General features: G+C 42.5%; 1 protein-coding gene across 6 annotated transcripts in view; it reads left to right on the top strand.

The window, feature by feature from the left end:
• Nucleotides 1-20,863, top strand: part of LOC119487512 (coiled-coil domain-containing protein 136-like) — a 29,221-nt gene that overhangs the window by 213 nt on the left and 8,145 nt on the right. For 2 of the 6 annotated variants that reach the window (XM_037768455.1, XM_037768453.1), the window contains exons 1-5: nt 1,840-2,080; nt 13,284-13,610; nt 16,379-16,453; nt 17,905-18,207; nt 20,292-20,409. In XM_037768455.1, coding sequence (XP_037624383.1) covers nt 2,029-2,080; nt 13,284-13,610; nt 16,379-16,453; nt 17,905-18,207; nt 20,292-20,409 — 875 coding nt within the window. In that variant the 5' untranslated portion in view covers nt 1,840-2,028. The other 4 variants (XM_037768450.1, XM_037768451.1, XM_037768452.1 and 1 more) reach the window with 4 other exon arrangements.

Here is a 20,863-nt window from a genome sequence, read left to right as displayed (position 1 = left end):
AGATGCTGTTTATAGTATTAGAGCCACTGTTCATTAGCAGTAAACAGAGAGAGAAAGAGAGCCAGCGAGGGGAGGAAATGAACAATGAAAGGGAAATGATCTGTAATGTGCAGTGGTAGCTGTCAGCCTCCAGTTAAAACAGCCTGTCTGGACCTCATTATAGGTAAATTCATTTGGCTTAGGGGCCAAGGCCCAACATACATGAGTGTTTGAGGAAGCGTGTGTGTGTGTGTGTGTGTGTGTGCGTGCAGGAGAGTACAGATGAATGGTGAACGCTGCAAGAAGCAAAGACTGAGTTTGCATATGTTTTGGTGCTGTGATCCTCTGATGTTTGTTGTCATTTATATTCAAAATCCTTGACTTTGTTTATTAGGAGCTAGACCAGCCAGTTGGACTCTGCATGATAAAACAGCCTATATATAGATTTAGCATTGGCAGCTAAATGCATCGCCATTCACTGGAGATATACTGCTATTTTGCCAAGTCTTTCACACTGGTGGATTGAGCTCTCAAATTATTTAACACCTAATATATCAAAGGGAAATTCCAAGATATCCATATGAATTTTAATGTTTATTTAGAAACTATTTAAAAAAGAAATGATCTGTATCTTAAAGGAACAGTGTGAAACATTTTGAGAGATTTATTAGCAGAAATAATATAAAAAATATATAATATTCATAACTTAGTTTTAATTTTTATTAGAATCGTTGTGTTTTCGTTATACCTTAGAATGAGCCCTTCATATCTACATAGAGAGCGGGTCCTCTTCATAGAGTCCGCCATGTTTCTACAGTAGCCCAGAACGGACAAACGTTTTCACGTTTTTACGTTACCTGAAGGCCACCGTAGTTCTCTGACACGCTTGTGAAACTGCGGTAACTTGAGCCACAGAGTGCCAAACCGTGGTACCGCCAGCCGCCATCTGACTTCTGTTGCTCCTAAAGTAGTGTTATTATGGTAAGGATGGCCTCTGAGCATAGACTGTATATTAGAAGTGGACGTAGTCACCGTGATGTCACCCATTGGTTTGTGGACTGCCTTTTTGAAGTCTTGAGTTCAGCATTGTGGCCGTCGCCCTCTTGGTTATTTGCAACCAGAAGTGACACGAAAGGTAAGTTTAACCGAGCACTAAATAAGACATTTTCAAGTGACCAAAAAGTTTGAGGTAATAAATCAAGTGAGAAGTAGGCTCATTTTCTCATAGACTTCTATAACATCAGACTTCTTTTTGCAAACCAGAGGAGTCGCCCCCTGCTGGCTATTAAAGAGAATGCAAGTTTAAGGTACTTCAGCATTGGCTTCACTTTTCAGACCTCTGAGGCATTACCACGGTTTTGCACTTGATGGTTCACGGAAAGGGAGGAGTGCATGGAGGGGTACTCTGTTGGTTGCAATGTGCCACCACACCACTAGATGCCGCCAAATCCTCACTGCATTAGACTTATATACTATATACTTAGACTATAGACTGTGTTACCTTCATCACAATGCTCAAATGTTTTGTGGCTCCAGACAGATTTAATATTTTTTTCCCCAAAAATGTCTCTTTTGATAGTAAACGTTGCTGACCCCTGCCTTAGTCAGACCATGTAGCCTAATGATGGTTAGGCATTGACTATGTATTCATTCTAATGGGGGGGGGGGGAGAGGAAAGAGGGACTGAAGAGAGAGAGAGAGAGAGAGAGGTCTGCACACAGAGCTCTCTCTCCGTCTGGTAAAACAGCATCTCTCTTCCTCCTCTCTGCTCCTCCCCTCTCGGCATCTCTCCCACGCTCCGGAGCTCAGCCTTCAGCCTTCAGCTCCCAGGATCCTCCCAAATCCTCCCGAGGTACAGCCTGTTCAGTGTGTGCGTGTTATTATGCGAGTACTTGACGCTGTGCTCAGTACTTTGCGTGTGTTTCTCTCTCTCTCTGTGTATCCCTGCAGCAGCAGCAGCAGCAGCTGAGTGAGGTGGGCGTGTGGAGCCTCTGACCCTCTCTCTCTCTCTCTCTCTCTCTCTCTCTCTCTCTGCGGCTACAGGGGGCTATGGATGGACTGCGTTTACCTCCACTCATCGAGGAGGCTCTGGACTCTACAGGTCTGTTCTGCTGCTGTTTTTATGTGTGTTTGTGCTATTTTTAGCCTCGTACTAACAGATCAGGATGTGATCAGCAAGAAGAAAAAGGTGGTTGTTTATCTCTGTGTTTACCCCTGAAGTGAGGGATGGGTGGTGATCTGAGGAGGAGGAGGAGGAGGAGAGCTGGTCAGGTGGTATAGGAAGTGGGGAAGATGATGATGGTCTTTATTAGGAGCTGTGGTTGAGCTGACAGACTGTCTGCTGTGGCATCTGTGGACATTTGATGGAGGCGACATGCTGCCAGGTAATAATAGACTGGCTGGCAACCAGAGGCAGGAAATAATGTACTCATTAGTGCTGCATATGTTATTCTGAGGGCTGATTGATGCAATGTGGAGTCATGCAGTGTTGGGTGTTATTCCAGTTTATTTTTTATACTTTGCACACATTAATTATTGCATGTAATGTTTTGTGTGTCGCACAGTTTGCTGTTAAGCTCGTTTGGTAACTTCATGCCACTGCAGATGTGACATTTGGCACAATGCAATCCTCACAGAATCAGGCACTGTCTGTGTGTGTTCAGGGGAAGAAATGTGAGGAATGTTTTCTTCTGTGTTTTCGTCATGTTGTGAACGGGCGTGCAGACAGAGCAGCTCTGTGTGGGACACACTGCTGTGCTGGGAGGATGTTTATTGGTGTGGAGGGGCTCTGAGAGGACCACAGGTCAACAACCCTCTGACGGCGGGACAAGGTTGCCAGAATCTGGCTTCCTCTTCCTGTGTGCTATTATTGAACTTTCAACAACAAGTATTTGATTATCTCTTAAACCAGCTGTTGACTTATTATACCACTTTGTTCTGAGTGGTAATTTCCTTTATTACATTTGTTATTGAGCATCATAGCATGGCTGCTGTCTCAGGAGAAAATCCTTTCCTCCCTAACAAGCCTGTTCCTGTTATCTTAACTCTGGAGACCTCTTTGCTTTCATCACAGCTGATGCGTGCTTTTGAAGACTCAGCGTCTATAGTGTCTGGCATAATGTGGCGTGAATCCTGATCATAACAAGGATAGACATACAGCAAATGAAAAGTGGATTGCGCCATGGCTAGTAACTCGTATCTTTTTGAATTACATGCTCTCTAAATGGATTAAAGTGCATTTATTGTGTCCAGGCTGAGGTCACTTAGCTGGACATCAGTGTGGGTTCTTAGAAAAAGGTGACTTTGTTCTAATCAGTAGTTATATTCTAGGTAGGGCTGTCAAAGTTAACGTGATAATAGCGCAAATTCATTTTAACGCCACTAATTTCTTTAACACATTACCGCAACTTGCGATTTTTAAGTTGTAGCGGGCTCCGTTTTAAAGCTAGAGTGAAGATACTGGCATCATATGAAACTAGAAAAGCTAAAGAGCTAAAGAATCCACTGGTACCAACATTATACTAGCTTGTCCCAAAGGAGGCTAAATAACGCTCCAAACTTACGCTAAATTTTCGCGAGGAAAAACTGGCATGGCCATTTTCAAAGCGGTCCCTTGACCTCTGACCTCAAGATATGTGAATGAAAATGGGTTCTATGGATACCCACGAGTCTCCCCTTTACAGACATGCCCACTTTATGATAATCACATGCAGTTTAGGGCAAGTCAGTCAGCACACTGACACACTGACAGCTGTTGTTGCCTGTTGGGCTTCAGTTTGTCATGTTATGATTTGAGCATATTTTTTATGCTAAATGCAGTACCTGTGAGGGTTTCTGAACAATATCTGTCATTGTTTTGTGTTGTTAATTGATTTCCAGTGATAAATGTATACATACATTTGCATAAAGCAAGCATATTTGTCCACTCTCATGTTGATAAGAGTATTAAATACTTGACAAATCTCCCTTTAAGGTAAATTTTGAACAGATACAAATGTGTGATTAATCGTGATTGTAACTATAGACAATCATGTGAATAATCACAATCAAATATTTTAATCGATTGACAGCCCTAGATAAGGCTTTTATTTTCAGTCCTGCTGGGAATTAATTCCACGTTGCACTGGAAGAAATGCTTCTAAGACCACACCTACCAACGGGGAATACAGATGCTCTCACACAACATCAATAAAACACTATGAGAGGCTGATTTGACATTTGCGAGCTGTCTCTGTGTATCCTCTAACCATCGGCCACCATATTGTTCCTCCCACTTGCACGAGTCGCCGACCATATCTCTCTCCATCCTTCTCTCTGCTGCTTTCCCACTCAATATCTCTTCCCCCTCTTTCAATCCTCTGCTCTCTTCAGCGCCCACACATCCTCCTACACACACACAACGTGCATGTGCATACGCATGTATAGACGCACAAACCTCTGCACCTGCCAGTGCCTCAGCCCACACAGCGTTTCTCTCCTGTCCTCTCCCGCTTTTCCCTCCACTCCTCCTCTCTGGTGTTGTGCCCTGATTCACATCAGCAGCGGCGATACTCCCAAAGGGTGCAACAGCAGGATTCCTCTCAGCTCTCTGGAACTATTAAACAGGAAAGTTGCTGCCGTAGACAAACTTTGCAGATCTGGGAGCTGCAGAGACCTCTGAGAAAAACAACAATGTGAGATTCTCACATCAGAGTTTAATAAGGCCAGTAAAAAGAAAACAAATCTTGCATGCTTTTCCACCCTCAGGCTCCTTCCCCCTGCTTTCCCCATGTCCCCCCATCAGATTTTAGTGCTTTTTTAAGCAGGCTTTCAAGGCACTCTGCAGGTCCCTGACCAAATAGAGTGTGCCACATGTGTTTTTATTCTCTCTTGGTTGCATAATGGAAAAATTCCTAAAACTTTCGGGTGAATAGAGAAGGTTCGTGAACTCATGCGGCTTATTCTATGGATTTTTATTTAAAAACAAAAAAGCCTTTTCTTCTCCCTCGCAGAAATGCTCGGCACTGTTAACCTATCATTAGCGCGCCCTCTCTCCCTCTGGGTCTTTATCCTTTTTGGATTTGGCAGCCACATGGCGAGCTGCGGTACCCCCTCTTTCCTGTGATTTAAGTGATGTGAACCCTTCCACGGAGATTGCTTTCAGGTGGGAGGCACTGATTTGTGCGATCAAATGGATAGTTACCGCATCACTTGTTTTCATGCTTTGTTCATTTCCCTTAATGGAATAGCTGCACCACCACACGCATCCCCTTTAAAAAAAGCATCTTCTCTGAATCAATCACCTACAGCATGTACGCACACTGACACAGTTTTAGTGGCGCTCATCTAATGAGGCCAAATTATAGCTCATTCTACGACGCATCTCTATCCCGTTGACCCACTTCCTCTTATCTCCCTTTTGAAAGTGCAAACATGGATTTTCCATTTAAATAACAGAGCGGCTCATTAAGTCAGTCCAACTCTTTGGTGCTCGTGGTTTCCTGTTTCTTTTCTTGTCGTCTCCCGCTGCCGTTGTTCCTCGCTCTCCCTGGAGTTTCAGGCTCAAAGTACAGAGAGAAAGAGAAAGAGATAAACTCACATTAACCTCATGAGACCTTCACCCCTGTTGCTCGCTGCTCCTCATCTCACGCTGTGCAGTCTCATGCCATTTGAAGTCAGAAAATCTCGTATGATGCTGACTTCACTATGAAGAGACACCTGATAACATCTCTTCTCTGTGGGGAAAAGCAAACAGCAGACATGTGAAGCAAAAGTGTGGACAAAACAGCTTTATCACCACGGTAACTTTCCATAATGGTGAAGCCCTGGGTTGTTGGTGCGCAGAGGTCACCATGGAGATGAACTAGCTTGTGGCTTCACCTGACACCTAGTTTCATGAGGAAGTGAGCAGCTCAAGCGCCCCTCAGGCAATATCCCCAAAGAACAGGGCCGCTTCGAGCCCTTTTGGTGCCTTAGGCGAAATTGTGGATTGGGAGCCCCAACCCCCGTTGCCGCCTCTCTAGGATTAGAGTCCAACTATGGATGTATTAAAAGAACTGGATTCAGCGTTTGAGGCGGGGCCCCGGTCATTCCTATGATAGCTGCTCAGTGGCGCATGAAGCCTAAATGGCTCGGCTTACGTCTGGAAAAGTACCCGGATCTTGGCAGAGTAGCGTCCGAGATGATTGGTGGAGTAGCGTCCGCTCAGTCACATGACTTGATCACGGGGTCCCAACATCACACTGTCGTCACGGCTTGCGCTCCAGTCTCGGTCTGGGTCTCACTCACATGAACGGAAGAAGGGAAATAACACTGGATTCAGCTATACAGAATAATAGCTAATTTTTTTAAATAAAGGCTATTAGAGTGTTCGTCCTGGGAAGTTGATTCACCTGATTCACAAAAAAATGATCCGCTAAGTTACAGACGTCTCTTTCCCAATGTAAGTCTATGGGAAAAAGTATTTTTGGGCCCAATGCATCACGTGACCGACACGGAAGTTGTGGTACCGCCGTTTGGCCACTACGAAAGACCGGATCGACGACCAGCGCACTTCCTGGGGGCTTGGGTCCAACCCTCAAGAACCCTAACCCCGTAAACCGCACCTCACATCAGACATCACAATGGTTTTAAGACAAAAATTTAGATTTTTATTTTCATAAATAACTGTATTTATTAGAATACAAATAAACAACTGGTCCAAGATATTGTTGACCCAAAAGTTCACTACTTTTATTAACAAATAAGTGCAGCTGGGTAGATGAAAAAGTGTGAGAAAGAGATTAACAAGGGTGAAAAGTGTCTTTCTTTCTTTCTGTCTTTGTTCATTTGTTACCTCAATGCAGAAAATGAGGAAGGGCGCCCACTGATATTTTTTTTTATTTATTATTTTTTAGAGGGTGACCAGCGCCCCCCAGAAGGTGGCGCCCTAGGCGACCGCCTATATGGCCTATGCCTTAAGCTGGCCTTTAAAGAACGTATATTGCCAAGAAGTGAAAATCAATTGTTCGTTCCATTGTAACATCAGCGCCCAGCAGCAAAGCTACACTTCCGCCATTTTGGACTGAAAGTGACTACCGGACGCCACTAAAACGTCCGCCTAAAAAGTGTCGCACAAAAGTAAAACAAAATTATTTCTATTCTATTGTCATATTCTACCGAAATGGCCTGTGTTGAAAAATTCAATATTATAACTATAATACGCGTTTACAGTGCAAAATGGCGGCAGTAGTAAAACACACACTGCAGTTTTGTCTCTTTGCTTTTATACTGAGCAATAATTCAATATGATCATATATCGAGATATTGTGATACACAATTGCGTTGTCTAAACTGAACAAGCACATACTAACTTTTCTCTATAATTTCACTTGAAACTGTTATGTTCATTTTGCACTAAAGTTCTTAATTAAATGACAAAATACTTTGTACTTTTCATTTGTAATGTATTTAGTTCACACAGGACTATACAAAAATAGGCTTTACCTTGTGGTGATTTCATGCAGACTATTTATTTATTGAATTGCCAGAGATGATATATATCATTATTGAGATATGAAATGACCTATATATGGATAGAAGATTTTGGCCATCTCTCTTATCGCCTTCTTTTTCTTTCCACTTTTTGCTCTCGCACATCAGTCTCTCCATCTTTTTCAACTCGCCCCCCTCTGTGCCCCGAATTATGTGTTGCTGAGGAAGTGTGCCGATGGGAACAGCTACAGCATCAGTCGTGGGCTGGCTTCAAAGCTCGGTGTAGCAGTGGGCGTTGGTGGTGTTGTGCATTATGCATGGCCTCCTACACAGCTGCAGAGATCCATGGCATATACTGTATATATATATATATATACACATACGGTGCACATGCAGCTTAAACATGGTAGACTTGTGTGATCCTATACTGTATGTGTATATAGGCTCATCAGAAGTGGGCCTAATTCAATTCAATTCAATTCAATTCAATTTATTTTGATATAGCGTCAAATCATAACAGAAGTTATCTCGAGACGCTCTAGATGCCCTAAGAGATCATACAACACAATGATACACAAGCCTGCATATCACCATAGTGATTATACACACAAGTACAAGAGCATGCTCGTGCATATATTTTATACACAGAAACACAAAAATGCTGCACACACACAAACCACCAACACTGTCACCACTAGGGGTGTAAGAAAATATCGATACACTTGTGCTCTGTGATACTGTATCAATTTCCCAAAACACTATTTATTTTTAATAAATAGTTTACATGTAAAGATTTGTGGCAAACAATGGTTCATTTTGGGTTGTGTGTAAACCCCCCGAACGTTAGATAGCAGTGTTGTAATCTATCTTCAGCTATAGAGAATGAAGGCTTTCGTAATATGGTGAATACAATGGAGCCTCATCTTTATACGATGACAGTTTTCCGTATGAAATACTTGACAAATCTCCCTTTAAGTTTAATTTTGAACGGATAAAAAATGTGCGATTAATTTGCGATTAATGCCGATTAATCATGGACAATCATGCGATTAAATATTTTAATTGACTGACAGCCTTAATCACAATATATTGACTCATAACCCCTGTATCATGAGACGTATCGTATCTCCAGATTCCTGCCAGTACACAGCCCTAGCCAGCACCACCAGTCTCCTCAATCCTAGTTTCAAGCTTGGTTCAGCAGCACAAGGTACCCACCATCACACTACACGTGTCGACAGCTCCTGTTTCAGTGAGCCATCGTTTCGTTTCACAGCTGATTTGACTCCAGATGTTCCTCTCGATACAGTGAAATTAGTTATTCAACAAGCAGTCAGAGGGAGAGAATGGAGATTAGAGAAGTTCTCTTGATTTGTTGCACATTATAGCACCTGATTACATGAAGCAGTATGAAAAATTAAGATCAAGATTGTAAAAAGGTAAAATGACAACTCCTTATGCAGACATATCTTGTTCATTATATTACTCTCTACTCTACCGCACTGTAAGATTGAATATCAGTTCAGAGCTATAAGTCTGAACTGCAGAATCACACTGAGTGTTTTAGGCCTGCCTGCGGTGCCAGGTAATAGCAGCTCTGTCCCACATCCACGCCTCTGCTAGCATGCCTCCGTTTGCTAAAATCCTCACACTGCTCCTCAATTTTGCAAAGTGCAAATTTCATTACACTCCTCGCTCCATCACTGAACACCAAATCAGAAGCAAAACAAAGAGCCTGTTTTGCCACATTAATGCTTAAATTTAATCTCAGACAGCTCTTCCGTGATACTGACAAAGACCACTCAGCCTTGCTTGTTGTCTCCTTTCTAAAGTGGCACAATGTTTGCAGTGACATACTCAATGTGTTTTTGCGGCAGCGTGATTATGAAGGAATGTGGCGCTGTAGATAAAGCCATCCTCTCCCTGGAGCTGCTCCCGAGATGACTCTCCTGCTCTCGTATGCGAGCAGCGTCCATGTCTAATGCAATCCCTGCGTGACTGAAGAGCAGCCCTGTGCCAAGTATGCGGGGGAGTGATCACAGGTGTCACTGCAGCTGATTCGGCTGCACAATGTGTTTGACATTCACTCACAAGGTGATGTGATAAAGGTTCCTTAAGGACTGAGATGATTAACAAGCTGTTGGGAATAGCATGCAGGCAGACTTATAGGAACACTGGACAGATAGCGGAAGTGGCTTTGTCTGTAGGGAAGTTTTATAGAAATGATGGGCACAGAATAATATGTTGAGAGGTACCATAATAAGTTGAAGTTGAAGAGAAGGGTTTTGGCCAACATAACTGTTATTAAGAGGCTGTAGCGGGCTCAGTCTTAGAGGCAAACTAGAAAACCTAAGGAATCCATTGGTACAACCATGTCATGTTGTCTGGAAGGAGTCTAAATAACGCTCCAAAGATAGGGAACATTTTGGCGAGAGAAAACTGGCATGGTGATTTTTAAAGGGGTCTCTTGACTTCTAATCTCTAGATATGTGAATGTAAATGGGTTCTATGGGTGCCCACGAGTCTCCCCTTTACAGACATGCCCACTTTATGATAATCACATGCAGTTTTTTGCATGCAGTATGAATGTGTTATTTTTTCGCCTATTCTAAAAATGGTGTGTTTGAATATTTCTGCATACTGGGGTCCCTAAACAGTCTTGGAATTACATAAATTGTGAATCACTGTAAAGCTGAGACTCTTGTGGATCCAATGAGCCCAACTGTATTCATGTGTGATGATGTTAGTCCCCATAGTAGCCATTTCATTGTAGTGAGACCATTTTTTGAAACTTGACCTCCCTGCATAAAATGACCTGTGGTGACCTCTAAGATAATAACAGCCTCATGAAACTTTATAACCACAAACTACAGACCTAGAGCATTCAGACAATGGATGGCTTTCCTAGGTAGATTGACAATAAGGGGGTTTCTGAGCAGTTTACACAACAGAAGTGCTCGCCAAAAAATGCAATTCTTGCAGAAATCTCCAAATGTCAAAAGGTTTTGAAACCAAATCACAGCATGGCTTTTTCTACGGTGTTCCTCAAGGTCTTGGTGTCTTAATGTGGAATTTTGGAGGGATTATTGATCATTTTTTAATTCAATTCTCGAGTGGTACAACGGTTAAACTTAGCACCAAATCGGTGTAACAAATGGTATGGTAAGTGGGTCTCTTAGGGGTAATGGATGTCCCAAACACTTTCTCAGTGCCCAGCAGCAACACGGAAAGTATGTAAAAAGTGCGTACAATACTTCACTCTTGCCATGTTGTCACTGTAATCACAGTTTGCGTCTGATCAGCTGTATAGTTTGTGCCCATTGGAGGACAATCTGAATGCTACATCTACAAAACCTTAAACACAGCACAAACTGCTTGAGCCAAATCTTTCCGAGTTATCACACCCTGAAGTATTGGGATGTGAGTGATATTCAGCGGGGAGCCTTTTGTCTCTTGATGGCCTTTAGCTGCCGCCGGCTATACAAGCAGCTCTGGCTCGCTCCCTGCTGCCACACGGCTCCTCCAGCTCTCTTCTTTATGACTAACTCATTACAACCAGCATCAAAGTTTAATGACAAAATAGCCCAGTGCTCATGAAACCTCTCACACACCTCTCAGGGGCATGCATTGTTCAAATTAACATTATTATGAGACAGGAAGGATGCTAACGTCATACAAATATAATAAAAAATGTTGCAAGTGCTTGGCTGTGATGGAAATAGTTACATTTAGTGAGGGCAACAACAAGGCAGAGAAATAATTACCACAAGAGATGGAAGCATCCCCTGAGCCAAGATTACACCGGTGAGCATCACTCTTAATTAGGTAGATCTTTAGTTAATGCTTCACTGTGTCCCCTGCTGCACCCTTCTTCTCGTCACACTTCTCTATTCTGGGCAAACATCGTTCCCCTTTCCGATCCTCACAATGTTTTCCGAGCACAAACAGCAATTTTGAGGCACTCGGAGACCACTCCAACACGAATGTGTGACACTACACATCAATTTATCCCTGATATTGGACTTGACCACGGGGGGCGTGTTATTGAGAAATAAGAGGGGAATGATCGCAGGGCAGTGTGTGTGATGTAAGCACAATTTCCAGGGATGAGAGAGCAACTGAGGCACAAGTGATCTTTTAACCTTTAAATGCACCTGAGAACAAACTGTGAATATAATCTCCTTTTATTGCTGGCCTTTTCCTGCCAGGCGGCAAATCTCATCCGACTAATGGGAAAAGACTTCCCAGTCAAGTGGGAATTTACCGTCATGTTGCTCTAAATGACGCCCTCCCTTCTAGTTTTCTGACCTGCTCTGCATTCACCTTCGCAGCTCTAACAAGCAACAGCTGCTATAATGTCACATCAAGTTTATTAGTACAGCCCTACATCATATACAACGGTTCACAGCTCAGTCCAGGCTGTCTGCAAGGATGAGGAAAGCCAACATGAAAAAGCCAAAGAAAAATGGCAGACGGCCATGTAATGTGACAGAGTGTAATAATACAAGAGAGAGAGAGAGAGAGAGATGTGTGTTTGTCACATCTCTCTTACTATGAGCGGTGGCTAGTGTTATTATGGACTTGGAGGTGCATTGCTGAGTGGTGAGTCATAGTGATTGCTTCAGCATACAGGCCTTCCTCCCCCCCTTCTCTCACCGCATTGTGTCGGCTAACTCACTCCACCTACTGGTCAGACATTTAAATCCAATGTGCAAATAGAGGAAAACGTGTGTCTTATTATTGTAATCAGTTGTAATCAACATGTGTTGTGTATTAATAATGTCTCACTTAAGGCGAGAGACAACAGGCAAAAACATTGTTTTTCAAGCACTGGTCAATTTAAGGTGGTTATTTTACCACTTTGTCTGTTTGCGTCTGTAGATTTCACCCAAATTTACCAAAAGTTAGAGTTATTCAATGCCTCATTTGCATATTTAAACATGAAATTTCAGAAAACTTGTAATACAAAAAGCCTTAATGTAAGTACTCAACTGGGGAAGTTTCAGGGTGACATCTATTAGTTTAATTTATTAACCTTTTCACCCGTAGAGTCTTGCAAAATGTATGGAATAATATAATACAGCCAGAAATCTCCACTTCAGTAGCACTTACATACACCAAGCTTTCCAGTTTCATTCCTATTTATATTCTGAAGGTTTTATTTTACAGAGGGGTTTGTTCATATATCATTCATAGCCTGATTTATAGAACATTTTATTCATAAAAACATGGTGAAAATGGATTTTTTTATAGCTCTTGTATTTTCAGATTTATGGAGTGATAAAAAGAGAAATTCAAAACTCCCTCTGTAAAAACCTTTGACTATAATATGTCAACAAAATGAAACAATAAATTTGAACCTGGCTTTATCCAATGTTCAGATTTCTGTTCTGGAAGTATATACAAATTAGCACATATTTTATAAAATAATGCCTCATTTGCATATTTAAACATAACATTTCAGAAAACTTGTAATGCAAAAAATAATTGTCTTAATGTAAGTAATCACCTGGGGAAGTTTCATGGTGATATCTATTAGTTAATTTTTGTGTGAATGGATTTCTTGTTTTCTTTCTATGAAAATCTCATTTCTAATCTCATGAGAGGGCTTTCAGTAATTCTGTATATTTAAATGAGTGTGTTAAATTAAGGTACATGGGTGGAATAGAGGTTGGCGTACAAAAGGACTCAATGCCACTTTAATCACAAGATGGTGCTGTTGATTCGAAAGAAAACACAATCTGTGTTGTGGTCAAGGCACGACCGACAGAGAGGTTTGTCACCTGTGAATCTCTCTCCCTCTCTTCCATATCACACATCCCTTTCTAACATCGCTGTCTTCTTTTCATCAGATGACCCGTGTGATCTGAAAGCAGAGTGCAGCCCCACCATGGACAACGAGATGACGGCAAAGGAGAGAGGCGTGCTGGAGGAGAACAACGAGAAAGAGGAGATGGACCAGGAGAGAGCTCGGGAAGAGGAGAGCGAGGAGAAGAAGCTGAAGGAAGAGGAAGGCGAAGGGGAGGACAAGAGGAAGGAGGAGGAGGAGGAGCAGGAACCGCTGACGGAGGAGCAGGAGCTGGAGGAGCTGAGGGCCCAGGTGCTGCAACTGCTGCTGGAGCTGGACGACGCCAGAGAGACCTCCAACAAACACCAGGAGAGCTTCCATGAGCTGCAAGGTGAGACCTCCAGCCTTGGATATGACTTAAGACTGTATTTTTATACTATTTATTAATTATTTAATGCCTTGAATCATTAATCTTCCTCTATCACAACCCCTTTATTCATTATTTACTGACTTGAAGTCAAGATCTAATGCAAACATCTTCCACACACTCTAAATCCTGTCATCTTGTACGGGCACGTTTTCTGGCATTTAAAGGAAAATTCTGCCTTTTGTGAACATGGGTCTTATTCTCATGTTTTTCTCCTTTATCACTATTAGTCATGGCAACATTTTACTCTCAATCTCCACTATTGAGATTTCTGAATTTGCAACTTTTGGAGCAAGGAGCCGAAGAAGCTAAAACTTTCCCAAAAAGGTTCAAAACTGTCAGAGTTGAAAGGACAGAAAGTCGTATTTGGGTGGAATAAACCTTTAAAATTGATAAGTACTTGGACAGAAAATAGTATTTGGGCAGATGCTGATGTAGATAACCATGTGTAGTTATTTGCAAAAAGTGTGTTTTAGTATGTCAAACTTAGTGTAAAGCAGACAACGTGCTAATGGCTCAGCATACCTGGTCAATAGATACTACATGAGTTAGTGGTTTCAATAAATGTGCCACAAGTACCAGTTTTTGTGTCTTGGCATTAATGTAAACACTAACATTTACGACCCTTCTGCCATTTGGCGTCCTCCCTCTCTATGAATTAACTTCAGTTATGTTGTAAATTGTCATGATTATGGCTTCCCGTTGGGTAGATGTCTCTCAACCTTCATTTCTCAATTCGTTACACACAACCACAGAAGAAAACTCCCGTGTCCTCTACCTGAGACGTCTCCTGTTCATCACAATCTAGTTGAAGATGTAGAAGCGTAAATGTTTATATGCGGTCGCTGACACGGCCTGTTCCTCATAGGTACTAAATGGAGCATCACATCATACCTTAGAAATGATGAGCTTAATGTTCAGGGTCACTAGCAGTGAGTCAGGCCTTGGGTATGGGGCTACAGTGAGCTCAGTGTGTGAGCGTATTTATGAGTGTGTGTCGTACTAAAAGACATGGCGTGGTGAGCTCAGTTGTTTGTTTGGCAGCGCTTGAGGCATTCCTCAGACAACTGCGTGCGTGCTGAGGGAAGCTTCCAGACTGGGTGTCCTAGACCACAACGGGAAATCACTTTTGGTCGACTCCCACTGGGAGCAGTCAGCTGTTCAGGCTGTTGGCAGCTGTTGGTGGTGGTAAAGTGGTGGGGGTCCTGAGTGTACATGATCAGAGAGTGACGTCAGGGTGAGGTGTGGGTAAAGATCACGGGTGTCTCTATGACTATCAATGCAAGCTGCTCATTTTGCAATGGCAATTTCTGCAATTGTTTTTTTTTCCTTTTCTCTTTTTGTGAGGTTATATTGTCATGTCATCATATTGTCGTGTTTATTAAGCATCCATGGCCGCTACAGCCGTGGCATTATGCGTTCCGGTTGTCCGTCCGTCCATACGTCCGTACGGTCCATTCTCGTGAGCACAATATCTCAGGAAGGCCTGGAGGGAATTTCCTCAAATTTGTCACAAAGGTCCACTTGGACGCAAGGATGAACTGATTAGATTTTGGTGGTCAAAGGTCAACGTGACCTTCCGTCTGTCCTATTCTCGTAATCTTCAAAGTATCTTGTGATATCTCAGGATCGCCTTGAGTGAACTTCTTCAAATTTGCCACAAATGTCCACGTGGGGTCAAAGGCCAAGGTCACTGTGACCTCACAAAACACGTTTTTGGCCATAACTCAAGAATAAGACTGCTAATTATGACAATATCACACAAATGGCTAACAGTATAAAATGAAGTGATGAAATTTTGGTCAGACATGTAAACTGCAACTTGACTGGTTGGCGGAGGCATACAACCACAAGGGCAGTAATTCTAGTTACATGGATTTTTTACCTGTATTAAATCAATAAAAAAGGGAAAAAATACAAGGATCATACTACCCTCACCAGGAGACAGGATGGGAAATGAGAAATACTCAGTGGGAATTACATTATTGCTGATTGATATTCATTTTAAAAACGTAAAACAATATATATCCATGTCTCGATACCAGTAAAGGTCGATTTTGTAATTTGGGTAAATTGATCCTTTAAAGTCTCTGTTCACCCACACAGGTGTTTTCAGTTAATCTGGCTGATTAGACCTCTTGGTAAATGAAGATTTGTGACTTAATAAATTCCCATCAAAGCCTCGACCCACCTTCAACCTGAGCAGAGGTCTAATCAGCCAGAATAACTGAAAACACCTGTGTGGGTGTTCAGCAGGCTCAACTGACCTTCCTCTGTATTCAACCGGCAGCTGTTGTATTAAAACTGTTGTATTAGTGAATCTGCACAAAGTATGCTCGAGAAATGACTTGGCGTGACACAGTAATGGGGACCAAAAAGAAACAGAAAGACAAAAATAGAAGCAAACCAAAAAGCTGTGAAAAGAACAGCCAAAATAATCTGCTTCATTTTGTTCTGCTGTACTTAAAAGTTGTTAGATTCAGGGAGAGAAGACAATTTAATAAAATGGATATTTATAAAACTAATATACTAACACTGGTGGTTTGACTCTCATTGTTTCGAACACAGACAGACACACAGAGCTGCTTGTGTCATTCAGTCAAGGTTGAACAGCTTATCAACTTGTCATCTTTCAATTGGCCTGCTGAACTGACATTTCCCTCTTATCTCTCCACTCCTCTCCTCTCCTCTCCTCCACCCCCACTCTCAACTCCACTTCACCTCTCCACCAGGTCTGTTGGAGGATGAGCGTCTGGCCAGTGCCCATCAGGCTGAAGCCTTCACACGGCAGATCCAGAATCTACAAGGTATTGTCCAGACAATAACTAGACTACTGCACAGAAACAGGAAGAATCAACCAATGCATATTACATTTCTCACGTTTGTCAATAGTTAAGGTCAATGACGATTTTATTCCGTAAGCTGCCGGTGAAGCATTAATCAACAGGACCTCAATCTTGTATGCCACTGCACTGCTTTCTATTGTCCCATAGTTCTTTAATGAATAGTCTCAGACAGAAAGTGCCACATAAGTATGTTGGGATGTGATTGACTAGAACACGTTAAATGCTTGCAGTCATTTGGCTTATTGATTTGGGAGCATTGTCTTATTTTGTGACATATTTTTTAAAATTACATTTGACTAAAGAAATCATTCACACAGAGACACAATTATTCTTCAAGGAGCCTGAATGAGATTTGTGCTCAATCATGAGGGAGTCAATAAAACACACCTCAGAACCAACACAGGGCTCTGAGTAGAGGAAGGAGAAAAAGAAAAAAGATAAAAAGGAAACACAAACACACAAAGAGAGAAAGAACAATAGAAAAAGGAGGAGCATTGTTTTTAAAGCTGAAGCTCATTTTTCAGTCAGTTGGGGAATGCCAAAGTATTTCATGACACATCTGCATGCGAACAAGAATTATGTCTGAACTGTTTGAAGGAACAGAGTGTAACATTTTGAGGGATCTATTAGCAGAAATGGAATATAATTTTCATAATTATATTTTAATTTGTGTATAATCACTGAAACTAAGAATCTGTGTTTTCATTAGCTTAGAATGAGCCCTTCATATCTACATAGGGAGCAGGTCCTCTTCACGGAGTTCGCCATGTTTCTAAAGTAGCCCAGAGCGAACAAACCAAACACTGACTCTAGAGAGAGACCTTCACGTTTTTACATTAACTGAAGGCCGCAGTAGTTCTCTGACACCTTGTGAAACTGCGGAAATGTGAGCCACAGAGTGTAAAACTGTGGTACCACCAGCCGCCGTCTGACTTCCGTTGCTCCTAAAGTTGTGTTATTATGGTGAGGATGAGGTGAATGGCGTTACCACAGTATTGGAAAGGGAGGAGTGAATGGAGGGGTACTACGTTGGTTGCAATCTGCAACCACACCGCTAGATATCACCAAATCCTACAGACTGTACCTTTAATTGAGATATAACTGGTTTATTGCCGTTATCTTGTATTGTTGCTCTTATTGCTGTTTTTGTGAGAGGTGGAAAAGATTTTCCTTTCCTGAAAATACTAAACTTGTAAACTGAATCTGACCCTGAGAAAAAGGTCTTACCATCAGTTACATCAGCTCCTCGTTCAAACAGTACCCACTCACACATACACACACACACATGCAAGAACACTGATGCAAAACCTCAGGTAAGATCATACACACACACACACACCCATACTGATGCTGCAGTCTCACCACTCATCCCCCATAAAGAACACGTTGTCCTCCTCTTCCTCTCCCCACAGCCCAGCTGCGCTCTGTGCAGGAGGAGATGGACAGCCTGGAGGAGGAGAAGGAGAGCGAGCTGGCCGAGGCCCAGGAGGAGCTGCGCGTCGCCCACGAGGAGGTGATCCTGCTCCAGCAGGCGGCGGAGGAGGCAGCAGCGGAGAGGGAGAACGACATCGCCTCGCTGCAGGAGGAGCTGTGTCGCCGGCGGGCCGAGCTGCAGCGCCTCAGCGAGGAGACCCAGGACTACGAGCTGGAGATCACCACGCTGAGGGCCGAGATCAGCATGAAGAGCCAGCGCAGGGAGGCCGAGAGGAGAGAGGGTGAGGGACGAGGAGGAGCATTGAGAGGAGAGATCAGTGTAGTAAGAAGAGTAAAACACAAAGAAGATAGGTATAGATGAGGTGCGTCAAACTCAATTTCACTAAGTGCCACACTGGGAAAAGAGAATCCCATCAAGGGCCAGACAGATAAAGTTTATCGACATGCTTTTATTTAATCGAAACAATAAAAATAAAATGTCTTTGATTATATTGTTCCCATATGGCCTTCTCACATACAATTTAGTACGCATAAAAAAATCAACAAAAAAGTTGCTTAGCATTTAGTCAAGCAAAATAATGCATTCTTATTACATCTTTACAAACCATACAGCCAACTCACAAAAACCTGTTTTACATGCCTGAATGTGACAACTCAATGGTTGTGTGGGACATTTAATACAAAAAGATCATTGATCATGTAGTTTACATGTTCCAGTCTACAGCCTCGCCGTCTGGCATGCAATCGGCTGCACATAGAACCCTAAAAATGATAAATAAACTTTGCAGTCGAGCAAAACTCAAATGCATCCCTCAGCATTAACTCCTTTTTTGTGTTAGCTAGCTTGCAAGCTTGCAGACAGTGGAGGCACGCTTGTGTGTTTGGTGTACGGGGGACGTGTTGCTGTGCAGACTGCAACTCAGCGGGCCAAAATTTATCGAAAACCTAAATTGATAAATTGCGAGGGGCTGGATTTGGCCCGCAGGCCTTGAGTTTGACACGTGGTATACATGGATGTCGGTGAGGATGAAAGACAGAAAGTGGAGGTGGTTTCTCCCTCTTTACAACAACGTTTTACTTCACAGTACATCAAAGTTAAAATTCATGAAGTCTTGGTTTTACACCTCATCTTCACACATTGTGTAAACAGCCATCAGTGAGAGGACTGTCTCCGCTTCAAGCTCACTGCTTGCACAAATGGCCCATGATCAGTCTTTGTGGCGGATATCATGAAAACAAAGCATCGTGTCATGAATGTTCTTATTCCATCGTCACGTCATGTTAGCATCCCGCAGTCAAGCACATAAATCATTTGTGGGGTTTAGTAAATATTACATATTGCGAATGTCATCGCTGAGTGTTGCGATGGGAGTGGTGTGTGTGCGCAGATGTGTGTGTGTGTGCATTTAGCATACCAGGAACATGAAGTCATGAGGGGGAGGGAGGGACACACACATCTAACACATGATATCATCGCTGCAGCTGAGCCTCGGGTGGGACTGAGGGAGGGAAGCTCATATTATATTATTTAATTGTTGGGCTGTTTCATGAAAACATCACCCCAAATGTATTTCATTTGAAAGGACAATCCAACTCACTGTTTGTTTTCATATCACATATCATCAGTTAGCTTCATATTTAACAGATAGACATGAGTGTGATATCAAGCTTTTCCTAAAACTATTCCTTAAATATATTCCATACATGTTCTTATGATGTTAAAGGGATAGTTTGGGTGTTTTGAAGTTGGGTTTGTATAAGGTACTTATCCATAGTCAGTGTATTAGTTACAGTAGATGACGGTCGGCACGCCCCCAGTTTGGAGAAACAGACAGTAGCACCGACACCGGAGCAAAGCAATACAGTGCTGTGGATGGGGCCAGCAGAAAAACATATTTTAGCTCACCTAAAAATATCTGTTTGAGCGTACGTTATATTTAGAATATTTTATGACGATGAACTGAACTGAAAGTGAAACTTATCTATACTGTTTTTGTCATCTGAGCCTGCTGGCTCTGGATAGAGCATTGATAAAATATTCTAAATATAGCGTACACTGAAACGGATCTACACTTTTTTAGATGAGCCTTTCTTTTAGGTGGTTAAAATATGTTTTTCTGCCGTCCCCGTCCACAGCACTGTATTGTTATGCTCCGGTGTCGGTGCTCCTTTCTGTTTCTGCAAGATGGGGGCACGTCGACCATCTTCTACTTTAAGCAATACACCCACTATGGATAAGTACCTCATACAACCCCACTTCAAAACACCTGAGCTATCCCTCTAAATCCTCAATCAGTAACATTAAAGATGAGCTCAACTGACCTGCTCCCTCTTAATATCTCTTCATCTCTGACCCTTCTATCAGGTGACGTGGACCTGCTGAAGGAGGAGTGCCGTATGCTGAGGGAGGAGTGTCAGACCCTGAAGGAGGACAACAGACGTCTCTCCGAGCGGCTGCAGCTGCTGCAGAGACAGAGGACATGGTGAGAGGTCGACGACTGCTCACTCATCAGCTGTGCTTACTGGATCAGCTGGAGGGGAGAGCCTCTGGGATACTAGCACCCTCGTCACTCACAGCCATTCACGTCGTCACGTCTCATTTAGAAAAGACCAGCCACCTGAATAATCACTGCACTAGAACTGTAACATCATATGAAGGATTACACATAAAGCTTATTAATTGATAAGTAGATTTACAGAAAATTAAACGAGATTGAAAATGTATTCTTGATCTCGAAGACAATCTCCCCACAAGATCTATTTAGTAGCTGTTATGACACTTTTGAACGCAGCATCACACGATGTTCCTCAGCAGATGGGGAACTGGGGATGCTCCATCTGCTGAGGAAGATCTGGTGAGGCATCAAAAGCTAACTTTATTTATAGCTCTAATCAAAGCAGAAGTTACACCGTGCTTTACAGGAAGAAGAACAGAGA

Source organism: Sebastes umbrosus, chromosome 4, assembly GCF_015220745.1.
Source record: "Sebastes umbrosus isolate fSebUmb1 chromosome 4, fSebUmb1.pri, whole genome shotgun sequence".
NCBI classification, from domain to species: domain Eukaryota; kingdom Metazoa; phylum Chordata; class Actinopteri; order Perciformes; family Sebastidae; genus Sebastes; species Sebastes umbrosus.
This window is presented reverse-complemented; position numbering and strand designations above follow the sequence as displayed.